General features: G+C 39.4%; 1 protein-coding gene across 6 annotated transcripts in view; it reads right to left on the bottom strand.

The window, feature by feature from the left end:
* Window positions 1-2,547: 2,547 nt before the first annotated feature.
* Window positions 2,548-26,583, bottom strand: part of plekhf2 (pleckstrin homology domain containing, family F (with FYVE domain) member 2) — a 69,217-nt gene continuing 45,181 nt past the window's right edge. For 4 of the 6 annotated variants that reach the window (XM_041189594.1, XM_041189595.1, XM_041189592.1 and 1 more), the window contains one exon: window positions 20,917-26,195. In XM_041189594.1, coding sequence (XP_041045528.1) covers window positions 25,441-26,187 — 747 coding nt within the window. In that variant the 5' untranslated portion in view covers window positions 26,188-26,195 and the 3' untranslated portion in view covers window positions 20,917-25,440. Of the gene's footprint in view, window positions 4,231-7,201; window positions 7,423-20,916; window positions 26,196-26,583 lie in introns of those variants that run through there. The other 2 variants (XR_005943302.1, XR_005943303.1) reach the window with 1 other exon arrangement.

Genomic DNA, 26,583 nt, shown 5'->3' with positions numbered 1-26,583 from the left:
TACCATACTAAGTGCAAGTCTGGGTAATTCCACCCTTGGTGTTTGTAACATAGGCGATGTAATAATGGTAGAGGAATTTAATCTTCACATAGACCGGACTAGATTGGTCTGAAAGATGAGTTTGTGGAAAGCTTTTATAACAGTTTCCTGGAACAACATGTTGTGGAACCAACTAGGGATGAAGCTATTTTAGATCTAGTATTATCTAAAGAGACAGTGTTGGTAATCTCATTGTAAATGATCCTCTGGGGAAAAAGTGAACATAATAAAATTGACTTCCATATTAAGTTTTAAAGCACCCTACTCTTGTCCCAAATAAGAATTTTAAAGTTAAACAAAGCCAATTATATATGCGAGGGAGAGCTGACAAAGGTTGGTTGGGTAAATACACTAAAAGATATAAGCAATAAATTCAAAGTGAGAAATATTTAAAGGAACAATTAAAAACCTTCAACAAAAATACATTAATTAAAAAATAAAAACTCAGCAAGAAAGATCCATCCAGGGGTATACTAGGGAAGTTAAGATTAGTATTAGATTTCTAAATGTGATCATTTGAAATTTGGCATTCTTGCATTTGTCCTGATGAGGGCAGGATGAAAAGCTTCAGCAAGTGTGAATTCCTTCACCTTGAAATGAATCTTAGGTTAAAACACCAATAGAAGTTCAGTCCTTGGACTGCTAAAATTTCTGAACACAGAATACTTAGTACTAGAATCATTACTGACCTTCACCACTAAACCATATCTGTATTCAGTCACTATAATCAGATACCAATGTTATTTTAGTACATTTTCAATCTGATAATATTGCATGCTTATTTTAAAATAGATTAGGTAGAGGAAGTGTTTTCATTCCAGTATAACTGGCAACGTATTGTATCAATATCTATGCAACACAGTAGAGCTTTGAAGAGAATATTGCAACAAACTTGTGCATGAGATTAAGAGATAATTAGTGGGTTTTTTTAAACTTCCATTTAGATCAATGCTTTCATCCTTTCCTATGATCTTTGTTTTTTTTTTCATTCATTACATATATGTTACATCAGAGTTGCATGAATTAAAATCAGAAGCAGCATGGAAGGGCGACGCATCCCAATGCCATAGAGTGGTGATGTTTCCAAGCTTCCACACAAAATTCATCACGTGAACTTATTATCCTGGTTGGGTCATTTGGAGACAAGCTGTGCAGACTGAAGCATTCCTAACAGGAAGGAAAGCTAGTGGAGATGTGTGCTTTAGGAGAAGCAAGGCTACATGTTGTTAGCAGGCTACTTATTGCCTACTCAACTCGTCGTGTATTTTTCTTATCTTGAGCCATTTCCACAATGTAGCAGAAGGGCCCAAGGTAATTCAGGGAGGCACTGATTGTACACAGAACTGGAAGAGTCTAAGAGGTTAACTGTCATTTACATGGAGTCATTAACACAAAATTTGTCAAGACACTTTACAATTAGGCATTTGGAAAACAGTAGAGAAGCCAGAAAAGGAAAGACTGAGCAGGGTCTTAACTATGTTAAAGATCAACCATTATCTATTGCAGAAAGAAACATGCTTGAGGAGCTTACTGCTGGATCCATGCTTTTAAAGCATAGTTTTGAGGTGGTTTTTAAAGGAGAGAGAGGTGGAGAGCCATTGACAGCTAGGGAGAGAACTTCAGCATGTAGGACCCAGGGCCTGCTGCTAATGCTAAAACCAAGGGTTGGAAGAAGCAGCACATGATGATGGAGTGAGAGGAGTAGAGAGTTAGGGAATGATATAGGGCTGAAGAAAGTTACAGAGAAAGAAGGGGGTAACTCTTTTTGTCACAAACCAAATAAACTAAATCAAAGAGAATGAGGGACAAAGTAAGAGGCATCCTTTAAAAGGATACTGCAAAAGAAAAACAAATCACAAAGGAAACTTATATCATCAAATCAAAATGTGGTTAAAGAGGTCAATAAAGCACCCCAGTCCCCGCTGTGCCCACCAAGCATAGAAGGCCTCGACGGTGCCAGCAAACATGGCGAGCTCCTTTCTCCAGGGACACCCAGCCATGAACGTAGCCACGGTAGAGGGACGGACAGTCGGGCTGGGTGACCCCCTCGATCGCCTGCTGCCTGGGGCTGTTAATACCCAACTTGGGTAGGGGAACAGGCCATGAAAAGGTTCGTAAATGAAAATAAGAATTTTCAAATTCATTGGACACAATGTGTCAGTGTAGGCCAGAGAACTGAAATAAGGAGTGACAATGACTTATATGATAGAAGATGCAGATGGCAGAGTTTAAATTTGTGTAGGTACATGTGGGAAAGCAAGCCAGAAAATGTCAAGCCCAGAGTTAACAAACGAGCATTGTGTAAGCGGGTGAGCATGCGGTTTATGTACGGAAAGAAACTGGGCAGTCCTGATGTTAACTCCAAGGTGCATTTCAAGCAGGGAGCAGAACTGATATTGAATGAAAACCATTGAAGTAATTTCAGCCGGTCTGCAGGATACAGCCACCTTATTATAATATTACTTCTAGATTTGGCATTGAACATGGTGCAGACTCACATGACACAATCTCAACTCAAGTATTATAGGGGGCAATGCAAAGTTGGAATTGGGAGGAGTTAGATGATTTTACAAAACAATTGCAGAAGATGGGCCCAAGCCTATACCCAATTTTGACAATGCCACACATGATGTAGCTCTTGAGAAAAATTAGGAGTCAGAGAGAGAGGTACCTTTCCATAGCATTGAGTGCTGCTGCTACCAAAAATACACAGCTGGATATGACCTTGGAGGTGAGAAGCAGAAACTTTGTTCCACACCCTTAACTTCAGTGAAGGAAGTAATTTAATTTTAGGAAAGGTGGGTATTTTGTTTTGTACACATTCATCTACAAGCTATTGTGCACAATTTTTTTTATTCCTTCACGGGATGTGGTTTTTGCTGGCTGGGCCAGCACTTATTACCCATCCCTAGTTGCCAAATCAGAGCCACCCTCTTCCACCCGGCCTTGTCAAACCTGCGCCATCACATCATTCCTCACGCTCACTTTTCAAGCGCACCCACCCATCTCCTTTTATGCATTCCTTCAATCCCATCTATCCCATCCACCACTGCCCCTCACCCTCAACCTTATGCAATTTCCTATCTTTTTGATAGTCACCCTCACCAAATGCACTACATCTATTGGACGCTAGTGCAGGCACTCCTATGTCTGTTCTTTCCCCGTTCCAGGAGAGGAGAGAGCTGAACACTCAGCAAAGAGAGGGAACCAGAGATGGTCCACCAGAGATTGCATACTGGACAACTGCAGAAGAGGAAAGCACTGAAGATCAGTGTCATCTCGGTGTCCCTAGTGCTTGGAGGTAGAGAGATGGGGACCACTAGCTACCTAGTGACAAAATTAAATATCAGCTACCCATATGTCATGCAACATTCAGTAATGTTGATTTGATTTTAGCAGCAAGTGGAATATGTTCAGCTTCAGCTTGCAGCATTCTTCCCTCACTATTGATAATTCATTCTCTCTAGCAGGGTTGCAGGAGCAGACAATGGACCTCGCAATGCTGAACTTTCAGAGGAGCTTAATTCTTCTGAGTGTGCTCCATCACAGGACTCATGCTTACCACGTATCAGTGGAGATATTCTCACACTGGCAGGTCCAGTTAGACAGAAACTTGGGTTTTCATCTGGGTGACTCAGAGCAAGAGCAGACAATGGTGACAGGGACAGCTATGGAGAATCCATGTCTGAAGGCACAGTTCTCCCCAATCTCTGCTCATTTGGACCCAAATCAGATATTGTACCCTGGGGTCCCTCAATGATAACCATTAAGAAGTAGCTTGAAATCTACAATGTGCTGAAAGGCCTTCCACACACGGTCTCCAACTGCAGAGGAGATGGAAGCGTCACCTTCAGAATGAGTGGGTTGCTGATGTTCCTTTGAATTTTTCTCTTTGTTGCACACTGCCTGTCGGTCACAACGCATGATAATTTCCTAAATTGCATGGCCGTGCATGTGCACTTCTTAAAGGAAACGGTGGTTGTATGCAGCCTGTTTGTTGGGCTGTGTGGCTTATTCCATATTTCTGCACAGCCACACACTTTTGTACAGCTTAGAGGGAATACTGGTCACTGGACATTGCAACAATGTCATCTTCCATGGATAGAATGGACAAATTCATGGATCATCAATCGCAGCAATCAAATGAGCCAATGAAGGCCTTGAGGACTCTGGACGCCAAATGTCTGGAACCTTTAAAAGCAGGAGAGACACATGTGAATTAGGAGATCAGACAATTGAAGTGACAATAGTAGATTTTAATTACAGTGGGCAAACTACAATTGAACATTTGCTTTTATTGATAAGTGAAACCAAAATGTTGCCCAGCACCACAACTCAAGTGATAAATTTATCTGTCTATCTCTCCCTCCTCCTTTGTCGCTCCTTAAGGCAGACAGCTTGGATTAAACTTTTGGGCACCTGTTTTAATATCTCTATGTGGCTTGGTCAAATCTTATTTAATAATGCTTGTGAAACACCTAGGTAGGTTTTGTTATGTCATAGGCTTTATATAAATGCACATCATTGTTGTTGAAATGTTGCACAAATTTATTTATTTTTTAAATTCATTCATGAGATGCAGGCATTGCTGGCTAGGCCAGCATTTATTGTCCATCCCTAATTGCCCTTGTTCAGAGGATATTTAAGAGTCAACCACATAGCTATGGGCCTGGAGTCACATGTAGGTCAGGCCAGGTAAGGATGGCAGATTTCCTTCTCTAAAGGGCATTAGTGAACCAGATGGATTTTTACGACAATCGGAAGTGGAAATGGTTTCATGGTCGTCAGACTTTTTTTTTTAATTTCAGGTTTTTACTGAATTCAAATTTCACCATTTTGAACCCTGGGCCCCAGAGCATTACCCTGGGTCTCTGGATTAAGTGTCCAGTGACAATACCACTATACCATCGCCTTCACACTTACTGAAGGTGTTATCAAATTGACAATCAAGTGGATGCAGGAACATTAATGTTCATAAATTCTGCTTTTTGGCACTCTATAGCTTTTCTGACAAGTTCCCATTATTTCTTCTTTGATATCCTGTCCTACGATGTGATTACTGCAGGGAGTCTGTACACCACTCCCACAACTTCTTGCCTTCATCATTCCTCATCTCTACCCAAACCGCTTCTATACCCTAGTTTCCTGAACTTAGGTCATCCCTCTCTATTGTGTTGTCATCTTTATTTAACAGAGCCACCCCTCCACCTTTTCCTAACTTCCTATGCTTCCTAAACGTCACATACCCTTCTATGTTCAGGTCCCAGTCTATCCCATCCTGTAGCCAAGTCTCTGTCATGGCTATTATTTGTGCTAATAGTCCATCTGTTTTGTTTCAAATGCTACATGCGTTAAGATACAGAGCCTTAAGTATTGTCCTTTTATTATTTTTGCAAAATTTAGGCTTATCAATTGGTTTACTCTTCAACTTGTACTCGCTGTCCCTTCCTGTCATAGTCTGTTTATCATTTCCCAAATTAATACCTCCTCCCTTACCTTGTCCCAACTCTAATTTACCTCATCTTCCCACATTTGATCTCTTGTGCCCCCATGATTTAGTTTAAAACCCTTTCTCCTTCCCTAGATAGTCAGAAGTTTTTTTTTCCCAGGGTGGAAGAGTCAATCACTAGGGGACATAGATTTAAGGTGAGGGGAGAAAACTTTAGAGGAGATGTGCGGGGCAAGTTTTTTTACGCAGAGGGTAGTGAGTGTCTGGAATTCGCTGCCAGAGGTGGTGGTGGAAGCAGGTATGATAGTGGTGTTTAAGAGGCAGCTTGACAAGTACATGAATAGGATGGGAATAGAGGGATACAGACCCCGGAAGTGCAAAATGTTTTAGTTTGACAGGCAATATGATTGGCGCAGGCTTGAAGGGCCGAAGGGCCTGCTCCTGTGCTGTACTTTTCTTTCTTATGCAATTCGCAAAAACACTCATCTCAGGAAGGTTCAGGTGTAGACCATCCCAATGGTACAGCCCCCACTTGCCCCAATACTGGTGCCAGCGTCCCACAAACTGGAACCCATTTCTCCGACACCAATCTTTGAGCCACGCATTCATTTCTCTAATCTTATTTGTCCTTTGCTAATTTGCACCTGGCTCAGGTAATAATCCAGAGATGGTTCTGCTTTGGTACCTAACTCCTCACACTGCCATTCAGAACCTCTTTACTTATCCTACCTATGTCATTGGTACCCACATGGACCATGGTGACTGGATCCTCCCCCTCTCAGTGCAAGTTCTTCTCCAGCCCTGAGCAGATGTCCCAAACCCTGGTACAGGGCAGGCAATAGTGCCGTCTGGACTCTCGCTCTTTGCCACAAAGAACAGTGTCAATCCCCCTCACTGTCCTGTCCACTACTACCCTACATTCCTGTTTGCTCCCCCCGCTTGAACAGCTTCCTGTAACATGGTGGCATGGCCAGCCTGTTCATTCACCTTGTAGACTTTGCAAACAAGCTTCAAGTGCTCACAACCTGTTTGGACAAAGGCTGAGGCTCCTCCACTACTGTCTGCTCTATCACCTTAGCTGCCTCACTCGCAGTCACATCCTCCTGTCTCTCACTGCTGACAAAAACAGATGACTGTCTTCTAAGAGGTGTAACCGCCTACTGGATAAAAGTGTCCAGGTATTTCTCCCCCTCCCTTTTGTGAGGCTGTGTCTGTAGTTCGGCTTCCAGATCAATAATCCCGATCTGGAATTCCTCTACTGCTTATACTTTCTGCAGATGTTCCTGTCCTGGATCGCCTCGGCACCCAAAGGCTCCCACATTCCACAGCTACAACATCACGTTCCACAGCTACAACATAACACCTATCCTACCATTGTCACTTACATTATTTAATTTAATTACTTTCTTAATTAACTTAGAGTAATTCCTATGTATGCTACAATTTACTGTGATTAAATACTAGTACCAATGACAATTAAAAGTTACACGTCTCTTAACGACACAAGTATGTATTTTAGGTGTTTAAAATTAAAGCAATTAAAATAAAGTTTTAGTTCTATTTGATTTGTAAATCTACTATAACACCTGTGTCCTAAGCTGGCTGTTAACACACTGTCCCTAACACTATGCATTTACCAGCCAATCAACTTATAAAAGTACAGTGTCTATACTATTTTAAACCCTAGGAACAGAGGAAACCTTAACCACTTACTAGATGCTCAAAGAGCTAAGTCCTTCTCCAATTAAATTGCTTCAAGGCGGTGATGTCACCATTTGCTTTCTCGCACCGTTTTCAATCTCCCGAATGCCTCCCCTCTCATGCCATTTTCAGACTCCCAACTGCCTCTCCTCCCACGGCGTTTTCATTTTCTTGACTGCCTCTCCATTTTTTTTCTCAGTTGCCCAAGAAAGAAAGTCTGTCTCTTCATCCTTCTATGGAAGAGTTGATAAAAATAATGAAATCAACCAAACACTCTCAGCAGAACATAATTCCTCGCTCTATTTCATTGGTCTGACCATTGGATCATCTCCCTCCTACTCCAAGTATGTCTCCAGCAGTGCGCTATCCTGACACCGGGCTGGCATCACAACCTTCAAAGCTCATTGTTGCAGCTACAGAGATGAAAGCCCTTGTATTGATTGTAGTGACCACCTTGATGGTGTTTGCCCTGAGACAGTTCCCCATAGAATCTGCTTGGGGATTCTGTGATCACCCATGTGGGAGATATGGCCTGCTGAAAGAGTTTGAGGAGTTAGGGTCCAAGGTAAATGCAGAATAGCAAAAGGTGATGATCTCTGGATTGTTACCAAACTAATGTATCGATGTTTGCTGGGATTGTGCCCCTATGTTCAAGATTCTTCAGACAGGGGAAACTAGGTGGGAATGCAAGCTGCAAGGGAACAGAGATTGAAAAGAGGTATAGACAGGTTAATGAATAGGCCACAAGGTTGCAGATGGACTATAATTTGGAGAAATGAGAGTTTTTTCACTTTGGTAAGGATAGAAAAGCAAGATTTTTAAAAGATGCAAAACTTGTAAATGTTCATGTTTAGAAGAATTTGGGTGAACTCATACAAGGAACGCAGGAAGTTAGCATGCAGGTACAGCTAACAGAGAAGGCAAATGGCTTGTTCACATTTATTGCAAGGGGATTGGAATACAAGTGTGAGGAAGTCTTGTTACAATTGTACAGGATTTCGGTGAGACCACACCTAATGTATTGTGGGCACTTTTGGTCTCCATATTGAAGGAAGGATATGACTGCATCTGAGACAGAACAGCAAAGGTTAACTCAAGGGGCTCCTGGGATGAAAAGGTTGTCTATGATGAAAGGCTGAGTAAATTGGACCTGTAGTCTCTGGAGTAATGAGAGGTGATCTCACTAAAACATACATGATTCTGAAGGGGCTTGACAAGGTAGACAATGAGGTTGTTTCCCTTGCCTGGGGAACCTTAAACATGGGGGCACAGTCTTAAGATAAAGGGCCAATCATTTAGGATTGAGATGAGAAATTATTTCACTTGAAGGGTTGTGAATCTTTGGAATTCTGGACCCAGAGGGTTGCAGATGGTTGAGTATAATGAAGGTTGCGATAGACAAATTTTTGGTCTTTCAGAGAATCAAGATATATGGGGAGTGGATGGAAAAGAAGAGTTGAAGCTGAAGATCAGCCATGATTGGATTGAATGGTGGAGAAGGCTTGATGGGCCATATAGTCTAGTCCTGCTCTTACTTATGTTCTTAAAGACACTCTAAGAGCACGTCTTACAAACTTCTACATTGCAGGTCAACTCACCTAGGAAAACTACAGCTGACCAGCTCATGTGGAGACAAACATTGAAATTTGGTTCAGCATGCTTTGAGGACCATCCATGCCAAACTCGCTAAATTTTGAGATATCAATAAAATATATTTTATACTTTTTAATAATTTTGTATTACACAAACTACGAGGCTCCCAATCTTAAAACAAAAATCATGGTATGTGTTTTAATGGAAAGGAAATAAAGCAATTACATTCTATTATGGTGGCTTATTGCTCTGGTTCACTCAAAATATTTATCTTTGTAATTATGCAAATGAATTTTATTGGAAACGTAAACTATAACCCAAACTGTGCAACTTTGGGCATAATTGGAAAATTGTGCCTCAAGTGGAAATTCTCTCTCTATAGCTTTTATGGGGAAATTGTATAAAGCAGAGGAAAATTCAAGGCTTTGGGGGACAGCAAGGCATGATAAAGTGCTAGCTTGCACTAGCAAACAACTGACTGAATGGTCCACTTGTGTGCTGTAAGCCTCAATGGTTCTATATTGTCAGTAAATGACTATAAATAAGATTTTATCATGTCACATTTACTGAATTCCTGTGCCTTCTGCAGTTTTGACTTTTCGCTAGGCAAGCATTTCTGTCTTTCCAAATTGCTGTCTTTCCAAATACTTCCTCAAATTTGGGGGGCTGCTGCACAGTGCTATAAGGACATTCAGTGTCAAAGTGGTCATCTTTCATGTCATGGAAATCTTTGCTTACTTATAAACTAAGTTACTTTAGGTATATTTGCACTTCTTTTACCAGCTTGTACACAAAGTATTTTTTGCACAATTTGCAAGAGAGCTAATGGTTTGGTAACTATTTTTTTCCCATGCCTTAATCTCAAACTATTTTGCTTTGCCCTTAAGGGTGTATCTTTTTGTTAAATGCATATTAGAAGCCTCATAAGAACTATTCACATACAACAGTGTATTAAAAAGTGTAATATAGACTATTAAATGGGCTTCATAATACACATATTTGCTGTCAGGATGTGGATAATGCCCATCTCTAGTTGGACTAAGGCAGTGAGCTGCTTTCTAGCATTTGTTGAAGGAATTAGAGTCAGCGAGACATTGCATTGTAGAAACATAGCATGTACAGGTAGACCCCAGAATTTATTTTTTGAAGGACACTGGTGGGGTAGAACTTCGCTCATAATGCAGACTTATGTATATTCAACAGGGTACTGAGTTACAGACCATGTGGTGCGGGTAATTTCCTTCAATGATATCAAAGAAGAAAATCAGCCAGCCTGCCCTGGTGAATGAAGGCTAAAAGGATGCATAAAACCACTAGAAGCAGCACTAAGAAAACAAATTTCTCTCCCCAGGGCCTGTACCCTTTGGAGTTTAGAAGAATGAGAGATGGTCTAATTGAAATATATAAGAATCTGAGGGGACTTGAGTGAGTGGATACCAGGAGGTTGTTTCTTCTTTTGGGGAAGACTAGGGGGCATAGTTTAAGAATAACAGGTCTCCCTTTTAAGCTGGAAATGAGGAGAATTCTTTTCTCTGAGGGTCATTAGTCTGTGGAATTCTCTTCCCGAGAAAGCAGTGGAGTCTGGGTCATTGAATTTATTCAAGACCAAGTTAGATAGATCTTTAAGGAAAAGGGAGCCAAGGGTTATGGAGAGGGGTGGAGGACAGACAGGAAAGTACCACAACTGGATCAGCTATGGCCCTATTGAATGGCAGTGCCTGCTCAAAGGGCCAAATGGCCTACTCCTAAGTCCTATGTTCCTACATTTGACCATAAACTGAAAAAGGAGAGATCACTGGTATTTAAAGGTGCAAGATCCTTTTCCCATTAACTCGTCTCATCTCTCTTCAAATAATGCCATAGATACCACATACTGAGTATATGTAGCATATTATTGTATTTCACCAGACTCACCATAACACAAAGGAACTATGAACAGAAACCTTTGCTGCTCCCTTTCAATCAGTTGTGCACCAATATCAAACCATGTAAAATGTTCAAATGTGAAAATAAAAAAGGAAAATGAACTCAGTTCAACTGGATAGCATGCGCATATATCCTCAGACTACGACACACTATGCAAGCAAAGCAACTGGATAGGGCACCCCAAAGTGCCTGAGGCTGGCGGAAGCTCAGCAGGTCACCCTGCTCGGGCCTCAGGCATGAAGGGATGGCGTCTCAAGAGACCCCTTTCCACATCGGGAAACCCCACCCCAGGTGCTCCCTCTACTCTGCATCCCAACACTTAACTGGCCTCTCGACTCCGGGACTTAGAATCTGGGGCCTGCTTGTAGTCCCAGTCCTGGCCACTGCTGGGACTACAGAGTTGAAGGTCAATCAGATTAGCAGAAATTCAGTCTCCAGTCAATCAACACTGCACAGAGCCTTAAATAGCTGTGGGGTTGCTGTGATTGGCAGGGATGCATTTCCCTGCCAACTCTTCATTCGGCAGGATGGGAAAACCATCCGAAAAATCCTGCCCTGGGTGACGCAGCAGACCAAGAAAGTCAACTGGAGGAAACATATCACTGGAAACACAACATTAATTAGTTCATTTTCAATACAAAATTTATGTTGGATTGGAAATTAGCTAATTTTGGTGGGAATGAAAAGATAACTAGCCCAAATTAACTGGTTGAAAACAATGGCAGATCAAACAATAGTGGGAACTATTGACATTCAAGATGAACAAGGTACAAGTATTAAATCCTGGAGATTAAGGCAAAATATTGGTCTAAAAAAGGCACAGGAAATGGAACTGGGTGTATAATATTTACACCACCATGGAAATGGAAGAACCAATAAATCATAGACCAATTTGTCTTACCACACTTATGGATAACTTTCTGGATCCCACATTATAGAACAAAATTAGTGAATAGATATAGATATGGGCTAATTGGGGTCAGTCATAGCTTTTCTTAAAATAAAGGGGAAATCACACTAACTACTCGAATTGATAAAATCATTGAATGATTAGAGAATTCATATATATTTGATACAGATGATTATTTAAGGCAAAAGGGAGTTGATGTGTGTGTCACATCAGTAGCTCTGAATTTTGTAACTATCACACCTGCCCTCCACCATGATAGATCTTTCCCTTTTGTTCTTCCCCTGCTCTCCTTTTCTCTAGCTCTGTAGTTAATCATATAAAGGAAATATATTTTTTTCCTCCATATTACTGTGGGATACTGAAACAGGCTTCTGGGGGCTGTGTGTATGTAGGTTAGTTTGTGTGTATGTGTCTAGTTTAATTAAACTGCAGACAGTCCAACTGCAAGATTTGAATCATCAAAAGGGGTTAGGCATAAAATAGGCATTTGAAATAGAGATGGGTAAGCTAGAATAAAGTCTCAGCACATTCAGTGTGAATAGAATTTGCATTTTTAGGTAAGTTGAGAATTTGAGAGATTTTCAAAGGGACATAAGATGCTTACAACTGGCAAGATAAATAAGGCAAAGTTAGCAAGTTTATTTTTCCCATAAGTGCTGGGCCTAATGGCAACATGGAAGATTTTTTATATTTGGGAAAAGTAACTTGCAAAGAAAGGTTGAAACAATGGGATTTATAGATCAAAATGGAGGAAATATATTTAATGAAAGATGGAAAACTGTGAGAGGTGTGGCTGAGAGAGATCTTGGAAGGTGCAGTGTGTGAAACAGGCCTCTGGAAAAGTCTCTAGCCACTCTAAAGAAGTTTGCTGTTCCAGTAATCAAGGTTTTGTTAAAAGCCTTTGGAATTCCATTGTCGAGTAAGGGGGAGAAAGAAGCTGTGAAGTACCTCCCTGATAGCAACAGTGGGTGCTTGTGATAATATTGCTGGATGTTTTATAGATTAGGAATCTATTTGGACAGTTAAGTGAAAGGGGTGTGTAGTTGGGAGTCTGGTTAAGTAGAATTTTTGAGAGAACGGTTATGAAAATAAATGTAACTGCGTAACTGTAATCTTATATGTGTAAGTTTTATTTTGTTTTATGTCTTAATTTAATCTTTAAAATCTCTAAAGGTGGTAGTGGACTCATTACTTCTAACTTCAGTGCATAAACCTTCTTGTAATAAATACAATTGCAAAATCATTGTAATAATATAGCCAAGTTTCCCTTTGGGATTTGGTTAGCCTGGCAAATACTACCAGTCATATCATTACAATTGAAAGCTGCTCATCACCAGCATCTTTCAGTTCTGATGAAGGATCATCAACCTGAAACGTTAATTGTTCTTCACTTCATAGATAGTGCCCGATACGCTAAGTATTTTGAGCATTTGTTGTTTTTATTTAGGAAAATTATAACTCTTGTTTCAATTATGCCAATGCTCACAATCCAACCCAAATATCCCAGCTATATTTACATCAATCATGCATCACAGCATTTTAAACGCTGGATTAGGTTCCCTGCCTCAAAACTTTCCCCCTTCTAAAAACATAGCTCTACACATTTGTTCTCATTACTTACAGCCCATGTCCAAATTATTGAAATGGTGGTGTAGTGGTAATGTCACTAGACTAGTAATCCAGAGGCCCAGGCTAATGCCCAGGGGATGTGTGCTCGAATCCTACAACGGCAGCTGGTGAAATTTCAATTCAGTTAATAAAACCTGGAGTTGAAAGTTAGTCTCAGAGACCATGAAACCATCAATTGTTGTAAAAACACAGCTGGTTCACTGATGTCCTTTGGGGAAGGAAATCTTCCATCTTTACCCAGCCTGGCATGATGTGACTCCAGGACCACAGCAATGTAGTTGACTCTTAACTGCCATCTGAAATGGCCCTGCAAGCCCCTCAGTTCAAGAGCGATTAGGGTTGGGCAACAAATGCTTGCTTCGTCAGTCATACCCACATCCCATGAAAGAATGAGGAAAAAAAAACATCAGTTCAAAATCCAATATGGAAGTTGGTGGAATTTAAATTCAATTCATAAATCTGGAATTGAAAGCTAGTTATCAGTAATGGTGACCATGACAACCATCAATGATTATTGTAAAAACCCATCTGGTTCACTAATGTCTTTTAGGGAAGGCAATCTACCACCCTTAAATGGTCTGGCCTATATGTGACTCCAGATCCACAGCAATGTGGTTGACTCTTAACTACACTCTGAAATGAGCTAGCAAGCCACCCAGTTCAAGGGTAATTAGGGATGGGAACAAATGCTAGCCTTGCAAGCATCCCATTAAATATCCCTAATTGTTCCCTCAACCACCATCTTTGAACGCAGGATTTTAAATTGACAGTATTGCAAATAAGTCTCAGGCATAATCTAAACAATAACTTTTTGCATCTTAAAAACCAGAACCATTGCCTTGCCCTGGGATAAGATGTTGGCGAGTGTATACTGAATTGATAGCTGTGACTTCTGCATCTTAATTGAAACTAGATGCAGAAGCTGTGAATGTTTTCATTTGTGAAGAGAAGGCATGGGCCAAATATGTCAGTTCCCTTTGCCTAGCACCAACATCTGTATCAAATGGGATATAAATTCTTCCAATTTGTTCAATTAAATCTTGAGGTATTTAAGATTGTACAGCAGATAAATGTTTAACGGTTACAGATTCTAGAGATTCTAAATTTAAACTTAAATAGTTGGGTGAAAACAGTTCAGAATGAACTATTTTTGAGGGTAGCAATATAAAATTTATTGCCAAGGGAGGCATTGGAAGCCCACTGTATCAGCAAAAACGGGGGAGTTCAATAAGTATCTAGAGGAAAACAAAATGGTGGTTGGTATCTTGTGGAAGATTTGCTAAATACTGGCGCCAGCCAAGGGGACCTCAAGTGGTTTTTCTGGTCTTTTACAATACTATGTTCCAAGGCTTTTTGGTCATTATCTTCCCATAGATGAGACAACTCCTTACAATTCAAAATTCAAGAAATCAAATCCATCTTCAGTTACACCAAACTACTCCCTTGTCATTCTCCCCCTTGGCCATGTAACTGCAGTGCAGTACTGAGGTAGTGCTGCCCTGTTAAAGTTCTTTTGGATGAGAGTTAAACTGAAGCCCCCTGCCCCTACAAGTCGATGCAAAAAACTCCAGAACACATTTCAAAGAAGAATTCCTGACTAACGTATATCCCTCAACTAACTATCAAAAAAAATTACCTGGCCAATGTCTCATTGCTGTTTATTGCTGCGCACAAATTGGCTGCCACATTTCCTAAATTACAATAATGACTAAACTTCACAAATTATTTCACTGTCTGTAAGACAGGAGGCCAATAAAGGTGCTATATAACTGCAAGTCCTTCCTTTCTTTTCTCACACAGGCTGAACCCAATTTTGCACACCTTGGCAATGTGTCCAATCATGAACTCATCTGTAATCCCCTCTCTGGCAACTCTTCTATTGACCCAACAGCCGTTACAATCCCAGCTGAGGTTACCCCTCGAAAAGCCTGATCCCACAGTGGAACCCACCTTGATAGATCCTAACTTTTATTTTTGTTTAGATGCATGGAGAGTGGCTACTGAACAGAGTAACAGGGGTCAGCTGATGAAACTTCATCAAAAAAAATTTATTCAACAAGAACAAATGAGCTATATTACAATATTCCTTCACCCACAACTATACATTTACAGATATATAGATTTGTAAGAATAACAAGTTACAAAAGCTATCTTATACTCTAATGTTCACAGTAAGTACACAGTCCATGTAAAATCTATGGCACCCTGCGTCCCAGTGTGCATGCTACACTGAAATCAAGTGACAGATGCCACCTCAACCAGATGCTATGAATCTCTCAACTCCCCCAGGCACTTGTCACACCGTGAACCAACCAGTCTCACTGAATTCCATCCTTCACACGAGGGATTCCAATCTTCACTCTCCAAGGCCTCCCCTTGGAATCTTCTCCCAAACCGACACTTTCTCTCTAGCGCTTCCCGCAAGGATTCACCTCCAGGGTTTCAAATTCTTCTTCTGATGTTCCTCTTCCCTGGTTTACCACATGCACTCAAGCTGTCTTCCACGTGCTCTCTCTCACTGACTCAGCAGTCAACAGTACACCACTGCTTCACATGCCTGTAGCAAGAATTACAAACCTTCAGTTGTCTCTTTGGACCTTCTTGCCTCTTGCAAGCTATTCTTGCTTTAAATCTGTTTTCTGCAGCTTTTGTCTCTTTAAATCCGAAGCATGGAGCCTCTCTCTCTGTCCCTCACTCTTAACAGGACCTTTCCCCAGGTTCCTGTCCTTCCTTTGACTGGAAAGCCTTCTTTGAGCTATCCCCTCTTCCATTCCCCTGGATTTCTGGGAGTTTTTCTTTACCTTGGGACTGGCTATCTGCCCCCTTTGCTCCAGGGTCTCCTGGCAGCAACTTTCAGAGCCAACCACACTCAGACAGCTTCCAAAACAACTGCTGTTTCTCTTCTTGGGTGAGTGTCTGTGGGAGGGACCTGTCTCTATGGGCCCCTGTTGCTAGGCAACAGTCCAATCCTTCTACACTTGTATGATTACATTCTCTTTAGGGTTTGTGAAACTCATTAGAAACAAAAGCATCTTTTTTTTTTTAAAGTGAAACTAAAACTCCATTTGACCTTTAACATAGATACAGAAACGTAAATTAAATATAAACTTTAAAGCTAAAACTCATTCCTAAAACCCACAAATACAAATATAACTTACTTAAACTATTTCCTAACAGCTTCCTTTGCAATCTTGCATTACTTATTGACATTACTGAACCTCACTGTATATCCTGTGTTACTTCCGGATTGAACTAATATTTTGCCTGAGAGCTTTTCTTTACCCCTTCCCTGCACACCCAACCACATAAATTCCAACTTGACCAAAACGCTACATGAGCCAACACTTACCAAGTCCTATTCATCATGACCCTCACCTTTGCTCACCCGCATTCACTCGTCATCACGCAGCATACCCAAATATAAAATCACTGTCATTAAATTTCTCAATGACACAACTCCACATTATCTTTGCAAGTGCCTCCAGCCATATATTCCTTTCCAAAGGCTTAGTTCCTGATTCCAGCCTTTTGTACTTAACTATTAGCAGTATTGCATTCAGCAGTCTTGGTTCTACTTTTAAACTCACTCGCCAAGGCTTCCCACAAAGAACTTCAAAGCATATGTCTTCAACCATCACCCTTCTAACCTCTTGCTTCTTAGATATCCATTTCCTTTTTGCAAAGTGCCTTGCAACATTAAGTACAAGTTGTTTTTAATGCTGTACATTGACTGAAAACCTTCACAGAATCACATAATTCTTTTTCCTGAAGAGTCTTGGACACTATTTATACCTTAGCAGTTTGTTGTAATATGGATGATTATACAATTATGCACAAAATCCACTTCATTATTGAAAGCTAGAGGCATTAATTCAACAGCAGGGCAAAATGAAATTCACACTGAGGTGTTGAAATTTTAAAAAGTTAGAGCTATTTAGTTCCTTGAGTTAAAGAATCAAAACATTTTCTAAATTAAGTTTGACAGGCATTAATATTGTTTAAAATGATGCAACTTTTTTCCAAGCAGACAAACTGAACCTTAAATGCATACTTCACAAAAATACAACTTGGTGCAGTGATGGTGATCTGGATCATAGCGTCAACATGTTGTGCACAAAGTAATAGGATGCAGGCTCATTCCCCATGAGTCACCACATGGCCAAGTTCTTAATTTCAACTAAATGGTGGTTAAAGAAGCCAAGCAAAACTATGTACTTAGATCCTCCCAAAAAAAGGAAGGGAAAAATATGACTAGACATCCCAGCCCACACTTCCAGAGGTTAGCTGTGGAGCTATTTTGGTGGCGGTCTGAGCACGTGCCCTGCCATTCTCAAGGAATTAGTGCATGAATACATAGGAGTAAAGGGGTAAAAATAAGTTAAGATAATTCTCAAAATTGAATGAAAATCATTTAATAACTCAATTGGCCTGGGCCTCTGGATTACTAGCCGTGACATTACCACCACAGCACCGTCTCCCGTGAATGCTCCTTGGACAAGGTATTATATGGTTGACAGCAACTGTGAAACCTAACTCGAACTTTTAAGGTGCTCTAATTAATTAACTCAATTGGAATGGCAAGCACAATGACCCCCATCATGCAACTATTCCATGATCATACATCTGTTCTAAGAGCAGATTAACTGCAACTGAATAATTCATAGCTTGCCCTTGAAACTGTTAGCAAAATAGCAGTCATGCTCCCAGATTGAAAATGTTAATCCAAGTAGTGCTCATATATTAGTCATTCTGCAGCCTAGCAACAACTAAAGAGTACCATTACTCACATGTAATAAAAATCCATCTGACCAAAAAATCCTCCTCTTCCAGACAGCTTTAATGTTCTTGGTGATCATGTATGTAGTCTCAACCCAGCTCAAAAGTGCAACTCAAAATTTCCCAAGTTTTGGTAATAAACTTGCAGGCTTACTCATGCCAAAAGAATGAAAAATGTGAGAATGGCAACCTTCCTGCAACTGTGGGGTCATTCATGCAAAGTTGAGCTTAAAAGCCATTGGAGAAGTGCAGATAATGTTTTATTCTGCATATAACCTGGATGATGATGACACTGACAAGTGGAAAAAAACCAAACCAAAATCTTAGGTTATTCTCACTGAAAAATCATCTAATCCAAATCTACGCTACATCTCTGGAAATCATTTAATTGTGTGAATGTCAGGTTTGCCCATGGACAAGCTGACGGTGATGCACCAATGATCAAAAAGCCTGCCAATACTCACCGTCTTTGCACATATCCAGCTTGGGTGGAATACTAGAGGAATTGTTCCCCCTTGGAGTTCATGCTTACAGGAATGGAAGAGGGAGTAAAGTGGGAGAACATTTTAAACTTTTAAAAGGATTATAGCTGACAAAAATAGTTTTGAGAGTTAAATTGAGATTTTTTTTTTAAAAATTGCAACTAGAGAACACAAGTGCTATCACGGAATTACACAGTGCAGAAGAGGAGGCTCGTCGGCCCATCGAGTCTGCACTGACATGTGAGAAACACCTGACGTACCTACCTAATCCCATTTACCAGCACTTGGCCCATAGCCTTGAATGTTATGACGTGCCAAGTGTTCATCTAGGTACATTTTAAAGCATGTGAGGCAACCCGCCTCCACCACCCTCCCAGGCAGCACATTCCAGACTGTCACCACCTTCTGGGTAAAAAAGTTATTCCTCACATCCCCCTTAAACCTCCTGCCCCTCACCTTGAACTTGTGTCCCCTCGTGACTGACCCTTCAACTAAGGGGAACAGCTGCTCCCCATCCACCCTTCTCATAATTTTGCACACCTCAATCAGGTCGCCCCTCAGTCTTCTCTGCTCCAACGAAAACAACCCAAGTCTATCCAATCTCTCTTCATAAATGTTTCATCCCAGGCAACATCTTGGTGAAACTCCTCTGCATCCCTTCCAGTGCAATCACATGCTTCCTATAATTCCTATACCAGAGACATTGCTTCTACCAGCAATTCCGATAACTGTAAACTAAACATGTGCTATGTAAAACTTACATATCTGTTTCCAGTTTAAGCCCAATATATGACTGTTTCCTTTGCAACCAAAACCAATCTCTTTATCCAGAAGCACTAGTTGGCCACAAAACTCCATGTGCAATAAGTACCGAATCCATGTTTAATGATTCATTTTAGTCAGGACTTGCCATGTCAATAGAGTGGACACAACAGCAGCAGCCATTTTTCTTCATCAAGAGGCATCTTGCGAGCCAGCAAAATACCTTTTCCAAAGTCCCACTTCTTCTAACAGCAGCAGGACATGATTACCTAAGCTAGAGATTTTCCGTTGACAAAAATGACATACAAGGTATCAAAGAAAATTGGATGCAAGGTCTTTTTGACCATTCAACTGGTTTGTTTGAAATCTGGTACAAATCCAAAATCGATCTTGCCAAAAGTTTTTTTAGTTTACCATGTTTGTACTGGCACTTTAAATCCAAATCCTTGAGGATTTTTCTTTTTCTGCTTGCAGGTGACATCCAAAAAGTATTATGCGAAGCTCAAAAAATGGAAGATATGTTTGAAGCCACCAAAACATACCAATTTCATTATGTCCTAAAAGTTTTATTGTAGGCTTAGTCAAAGTTTTTGCATTTTTTAATTTTTCCAAAGAGAATACACAAAGCATGTAAAATGTGTACTTAAATATCAAATTTGTGAAGCCAAGGAAGAACATTTTAATACCAGTACTATTGATAGCGTAAGCTTCTGTCTTACATGAGAAATTTTGTGCCTTGATTTACACTGATTGTGGCTTATTTCCAAGCCAATTATGTATTTTGGTATGCAATATTACCTTTCCAAATTTGTGGTCAGTGTAAACAGGACCAACTTAGTGATTTCATATCGGTCTTAAAAATGTCAGCATTAAAAAGGCAAGTAAACTCATGCCGTAAATGCTGCCTGATCTACTGAGTATTACCAGCAATTTTTGTTATTTCAGATCTGTGACATTTGCATAGTGCCTTTAACAGAACACTTCTGATGTACTTCATAGAGAAAGAAAAGCATTACACTGCTTAGAATTTTAGGAATAGTTCAAAATGTTTCAGAAACCTAAAATTCTAAGCAGTGTAATGCTTTTTTTCTCTATGAAGTACATAAGAAGTTTTCTGTTAAAGGCACTATGCAAATGTCACAGATCTGAAATAACAAAAATTGCTGGTAATACTCAGTAGATCAGGCAGCATTTACATGCCTTTCAAGTCTTTACTACTTCACTACAGAGCACAGATGTGATGACTGAACAGAGCAAATTAAACCCATTAGATTAAGGCATGTTCTGGTGAAATCCAAATGGCTTTGCACTTGAGAGTCAAAATAGAATGACAAATGTTTCACTGTTTTAAAGCAATACACTGAAGTCCAGTAGACAGTACGGTGATCAGTTTGCATTTAGATGACAATTTTATTATCCCTTAATATGGGATAAAGTTTTTTTGAAGACAATTCAAAACTGAGACATTTTTCACATGCCTCCCAAAAAAGTTACAAAAAATGTGGTCTGGCAAGCTATGCACATTTCGTGCAGGTACCCACTTTCCTACAGAATAGAAAATGGCCAGATTGCAAGGAAATAGCTTTAATAGTCACAGGAACTGCATACCTTGAAATGCTGACATCTTAGATTAAATATGCACCAAAATCTGAACAAAACAGCTCAGTTTATTTTTTTTAAACACAATTTCAGTTGTAGTTTATTACATTCTGCCCTAAATCATCATTTTATAACTTGTTATTAGTGTCAGATATCCACTAAAAGTATTTTAGGCAAGCAATGCAACATATATTTGCATAACAAAATACATCTGTTACAAAGTACTGAGCCCTTTCAAAAAGATTGAAGAGTTTACACATTAAGTCAACACCAAAAAAAACCTACATCTGAGTTTTAGAAGATGAATAACTGAAGGAATTCTACACCAACATATACAATTCAAAAGCAATAACTTGCAAAAACACCATAATCATTAACTGCAGATAATTAACATTTCATTGTGTTGAAGAGTTCAAACATTTCACTGACACCTTCCAACTTAGCGCAGTATAGTGCAAGCTTCTACATATGCAAGGGAAAATTAAATGAAGAGGTTAATATCTCATTTATAATTTTTTGGAGTATTCTTAATGAAGCGACATACATTGTCAGCAAAATAAAGTGCCAAATTTGAAAAGGTACATTATACAAAAATGGTACAGCTTGACTAAAGAACTGTAAAGCAAAAAAGTTATTTCTTTCTATTACAGAACACCTGTAAAATGCAAGCCAAAAGACAGGGCAGTAACCAAGCTGATTTTGTAAATCTAACTTTATGTACCCTTTGTACACTGATTTCTCCTGAGAAAGACAACTTAAGAAAATAAGATTTTCGAACATCGGTTTTAATCATCTCAATTTCATTCCATTAAACTTTAGCAATTGCTTAATATAGCTGGAAGTAACATGGCTTTCTAGGATAGCTCACCAATAGGATGTGGTGTACAGAAAATGAAAGTTAATTAATCTTAAGTGTAAACTTGCTTTTTTTTCTCCACTTCAACAGCTGAATGTATGAGAAAGGCCACAGAAAATTGTACTACATATTTTCCAGATACTCCACGAAATTCAGCTGATAAGCAACTGAAAATTAGCCAAAAAAAATTGTTTCTCAGGATGCTAAATCAGTGCAATCTTTAAAAATGTCAGCTGCCCCAGTGACCTCATGCAGTCATGCCACAGAATGACATTCAGTACATTAAGTACTCAAGTGCAACAGCTCCATCAAAAATCTAGTTGATTCGCAATGTTGAAACCGAAGAAAAAAGTGTTGCAGGAAGTCAGAACATGAACTTAAAAGTCCTTTATCATAAGTGCATTTCTCAATTTAGTAAGATGGGGATGAGGGCTCAGCTCAGTTGGTTTTAACAGATTTGGTCACTGGATCAATACTTTAAAAAAAAATTCCCACAGCTGTTTAGTCACAGTTCACCCAATCACAAGCATATTAGCACAATTTGAGGCACCTGTACATTCAAATACAGCAAGATAATTAGGAGAATCAGCCGAATGGAACTCAATCCTTTTCATTAACACTGGGTATGCATTCATGTAGGTGTCAAAGTGGAGGAAAAAAGTTATAGTTCCTGCTACTTCTAAAAAAACATTTCATTACGCCACTACTGATAAAATAGAGGGAAGTGAGAATAGGTCAAACAGAGAATTTAAGCAATAAAAGTATTAAATACTATAAATGTATTTCATACTACTGCCTATTTACTATCAACCAGGAAAAAAAAACACTCCAGTAAAAACATCTGAGGCAATATCCCTTGAATATTATAAAGGAACACAAAGGAACTAAAGCCACTCCTATGAAAAAGAACCACCAATTTAGGAGAGTTCGTCTTCCAGCAAAAATGTTGCACACATTTAAAATTTGGATTTTGCCAAGTGTTATACTTGGGTTTTTTTTTCTTCTCAATACCTCAGTTTGAAATACAGGTTTTTATAGCAGCTTGAAATCCATAATACTGCCCATCAACCCAGTTTATACTGAGCTTCAGTATAAACAGAGCAGTTTATCAGTGAGCCAGAAATGTGAAACAGCAACTGAGTTTGGTCAAAGCTGTGGGTGTAAGGATGATAAGATCTGAACAGATCTAATGCGACTTGTGACATCTTTGTTGTTACCACAAAGTGAACCACAGTATCACAGTAGATGACAATGACTGTTCATCCAAGGGCGCTGGACATCAAAACACAGCATCTAAAGACAGCTTTAGTTTTCTTCAAATAGGCATTTGGCGAATAATGGAGCACTAACTCTATTGTGGTTTGCTATTATAAATGTTTCACATCATTAGACTAATGTTGCAAATAGATGTTTTAAAAAATGCATAAGCTAGCAAAGGTTGAGTATTTCTATCACAATATATTCACCACAAACCTACATCCTATTCCACAACTGGTGATGCAAATGTTAGGATACCATTCAATAGGTTTCATTTAGGTTTTTAAAATAGTCTAATTAATTCTTGTTTACAAAAGGGAAAGCGAAAGACAAGTTTTGTACAGGATTAAGCTCGTTACCAAATATTTACACAATACCTAGTTAGTAATAAAGCTCCCTATATAACAGTGTACAAAGGGCTTGTTTTCCTTGAAACACTTGGCATGTCAAGGCACTACCTGGTCTAAGGAAATTCACATTTCCAGTTTACCTCTTTCTCTCCACAGTCAACTTGCTTACATGCGTGAATTGGTTAAACATTGTCAGCTAATTAAGTCTATTCACTGCTTAGGGAATATTAAACTAATACCTGAATGCCAGGTTTCAGTTCATGATCTTTTAGCTCAATATTTTAAGCACAACCCTTGGGGCTTTCAAAATCACCACTAGTTTAATCCAACTAAATAAGCATTTCAGTAACTAAACAGACTTGTGCTACGTTTTTTTAAAATGCCATGTTTTGACAAATTATGTCGCAGAAAATCATAACATGATATTTGGTCTTGTTTCAGTTCTACTATGAATGCTTCACATATATGTCTTCCAACCTATGAAGGTTGGAATAGGTCCCACTAGTTCAAGAATGCTGCCATCATCATGCTGGTAATTGGAAATCAGAGTACTCCAAATCTTTCTTATAATTCAGTTTCCAATTGGCAGCAAAGACGGTATTGGCCATATATTGACAAATGGTTTGTTCTTGATCACGGGAGCAATCAATGATTCTACAGTTTCTCCAATGCTGTTTTCCAGTCAGTTAGTATAATGACGTAATGGTGTTAATTCCATAGAAGTCAATGGCGTAAAATTAATTCATATTTGCTTGCTCTGGTAATTTGAAAATCACAGCCAAACTGCTTTGGATTATGCTGATTAATTTTAAATGTAATTATCTTGAGTATTACAATATAAACAGAGCATGAGCACTGTTGAGAGCCATGCAATAGGGCAAGACACACAATTAAACATAGTAGCAAAAGACTTCTGATGAAAGGTCAACTTGGAACGTTAATTATTTCTCTCCACAGATGTTGCCTGACATGCTGTGTATTTCCAGCATTATGTTTTTATTTCAGATTTCCTGCATCTGCAGCATTTGCTTTTGATAAATGCCAAGATAATGTCAATCTCTAGCCAACAAGTCTCAGCTCCTATCCCAAGGATGTAAGAATTTGGTGAGGAGGTTGATGTGGTTGGTTGGGCGGGGCGGGGGTGGAGAAGAGAGAGAGAGAGGTGGAGTGACCTTGTTGATGTGAACTGGCATTTGAATTGCACTCAAATTCTATCCATGAAAAGCATTAATTAAAAACTTTGCTGCACAATCAGGGACATTTCTCTACAAATATATGTTAAGTGACGTTTAATCTGTAAGAAGAAAATCAGCATTCCCCACAACAATCTTGATTTAATGACATTCTCCATTTTACAGAATGGTTTCAGACTTTTTACTAAACAGGCCACCTGTGGAAGAGCTCCACAAAATGTGGCTTCACTGTTTGAAATTAAACAAGATATTTGGGGAAAACAGCAGATTGTGGAAAGTCTGTGATTTTTCCACATAAATCATTTTCCTCATTAAGGTCCCAATCTAGATGTGCAGTATTAAATTTGACTTTTCAGTCACTTAGTTCTGATGCAAAATAAAACCATTTTAGTCCTGTCAAACAAAAAGCTTCAACATTCTTTTTCAATCTGGCCAATATTGATATTTGACAGTCAAGTGTATCTAAGTGTTTACCTGGCTAAATCTGAGTATTCAGGTTTCCCCTTCAAACCAACATTGCAGTTTCCAAAGTCCTTTTCATAATATTAACATTTTTCAATTAAAGGAGATTTTTGATTTTAAATATTTGGGAAATCATACAAAATAATGTAGGCGAAGAGCAATAGATTTATTTATTTTTTGTGCAGCCAGGAAGTAAATCAAGTAACTAAAATTGATCATGGTTGCAAATGGCCAAGAATGATATTTTTCAGTAAGCATTGTATTCCAGCAGAAGGTATAGAGTAGAAACCATTAGTATATCCAACATTTAGGCACAAGTTTTGTATTAAGGTTTGCAGGTATAGTTTATGGCTAATTGTCACAGGAGGAAGTTTATCTGAAGTTAATACACCTCAAAAGCTGTTCATTTGAAGTTTTACTCCAATTATTTAAATATCAAAGCTGACATCTCATTTTTTAATCACTGCTGTCATCATCATCATCTTCATCAGATAAATTTCTAGGGGACTGGAGAGAGCCACGGTAAAACTCAGAGCGATTTGGCAGAGTTGCAGTCAGCTGGCCAGTAGAGAGCAGATCATAGCAGAAGGAGCACACACGTACTGGTTTGGAGGACTGGCTGGGAAGAAGGAACCGTTTGTCTGAACAAGGCCCGCACACAACAAATCCACATTTTCGGCAGTGATGTCGACGGCTGACTGGTGTGAATTTGACTTTCTGACAACGCATGCATATATTCGCTTCTGAATCAGGCACCCAAACGGCAGCATGCTCATTACTGGGTACTTTCCCACTTTTTGACAACAAATCAGTGACACACTTGTTAATATGATTCATCCACTCAGATTTCTCAGTGGCAGTAGCAGCATAAACAGCAAAGGATTTGGTCGGAGTCTTAATAAGCCAGCCATTACGCAACTCACCATCATCTTCAATAGAATCAATTGTAACGTTCTCCAATGGAATTATATGCTGCTTGTTGTACTTTTTTTTTTGGATCACAATATTACCATAAACAAGGATGTCGTTGAACAAGAAAAACTGCCTGGCTTTCGGCTTCTTTCGACAGAGCTTTGTAAGAACTCCCTCACCTATGAGTACTCGACCAGGAATAGTCAGAGGTTGGCCAGCTGCTCCAAAACAACTCTCAACCATGCCAATGCGTCGAGCATTTGCCTCACTATTTGCTAAACGGTCCACCATCTTGTTTTCTGTAAGGGAGAAAGACACAAATTACATGGTAGTTTTACATCAAGCTAACATTTGGCTTGGAGATAAAAAAAAACAGCATTTTATCGAATATAATTGATCTTACGGTGAATAAAACCATTAAAAAACTGCAGTCTATATTACCTGGGCACTATATAACCTAAGTATGTACTTTATTGCAAGGCAGAGGGACATAACAAGGCAAGGCAGTTACATCACAAGGAATGAAAATCATTGAGATAACAAAAAAACTGCGGATGCTGGAAATCCAAAACAAAAACAGAAATACCTAGAAAAACTCAGCAGGTCTGGCAACATCAGCAGAGAAGAGCAAAGTTGACGTTTCGAGTCCTCATGACCCTTCAACAGAACTAAGTAAAAATAGGAGAG

The sequence above is a fragment of the Carcharodon carcharias genome, chromosome 6, assembly GCF_017639515.1.
Source record: "Carcharodon carcharias isolate sCarCar2 chromosome 6, sCarCar2.pri, whole genome shotgun sequence".
Classification (NCBI taxonomy): Eukaryota; Metazoa; Chordata; class Chondrichthyes; order Lamniformes; family Lamnidae; genus Carcharodon; species Carcharodon carcharias.
This window is presented reverse-complemented; position numbering and strand designations above follow the sequence as displayed.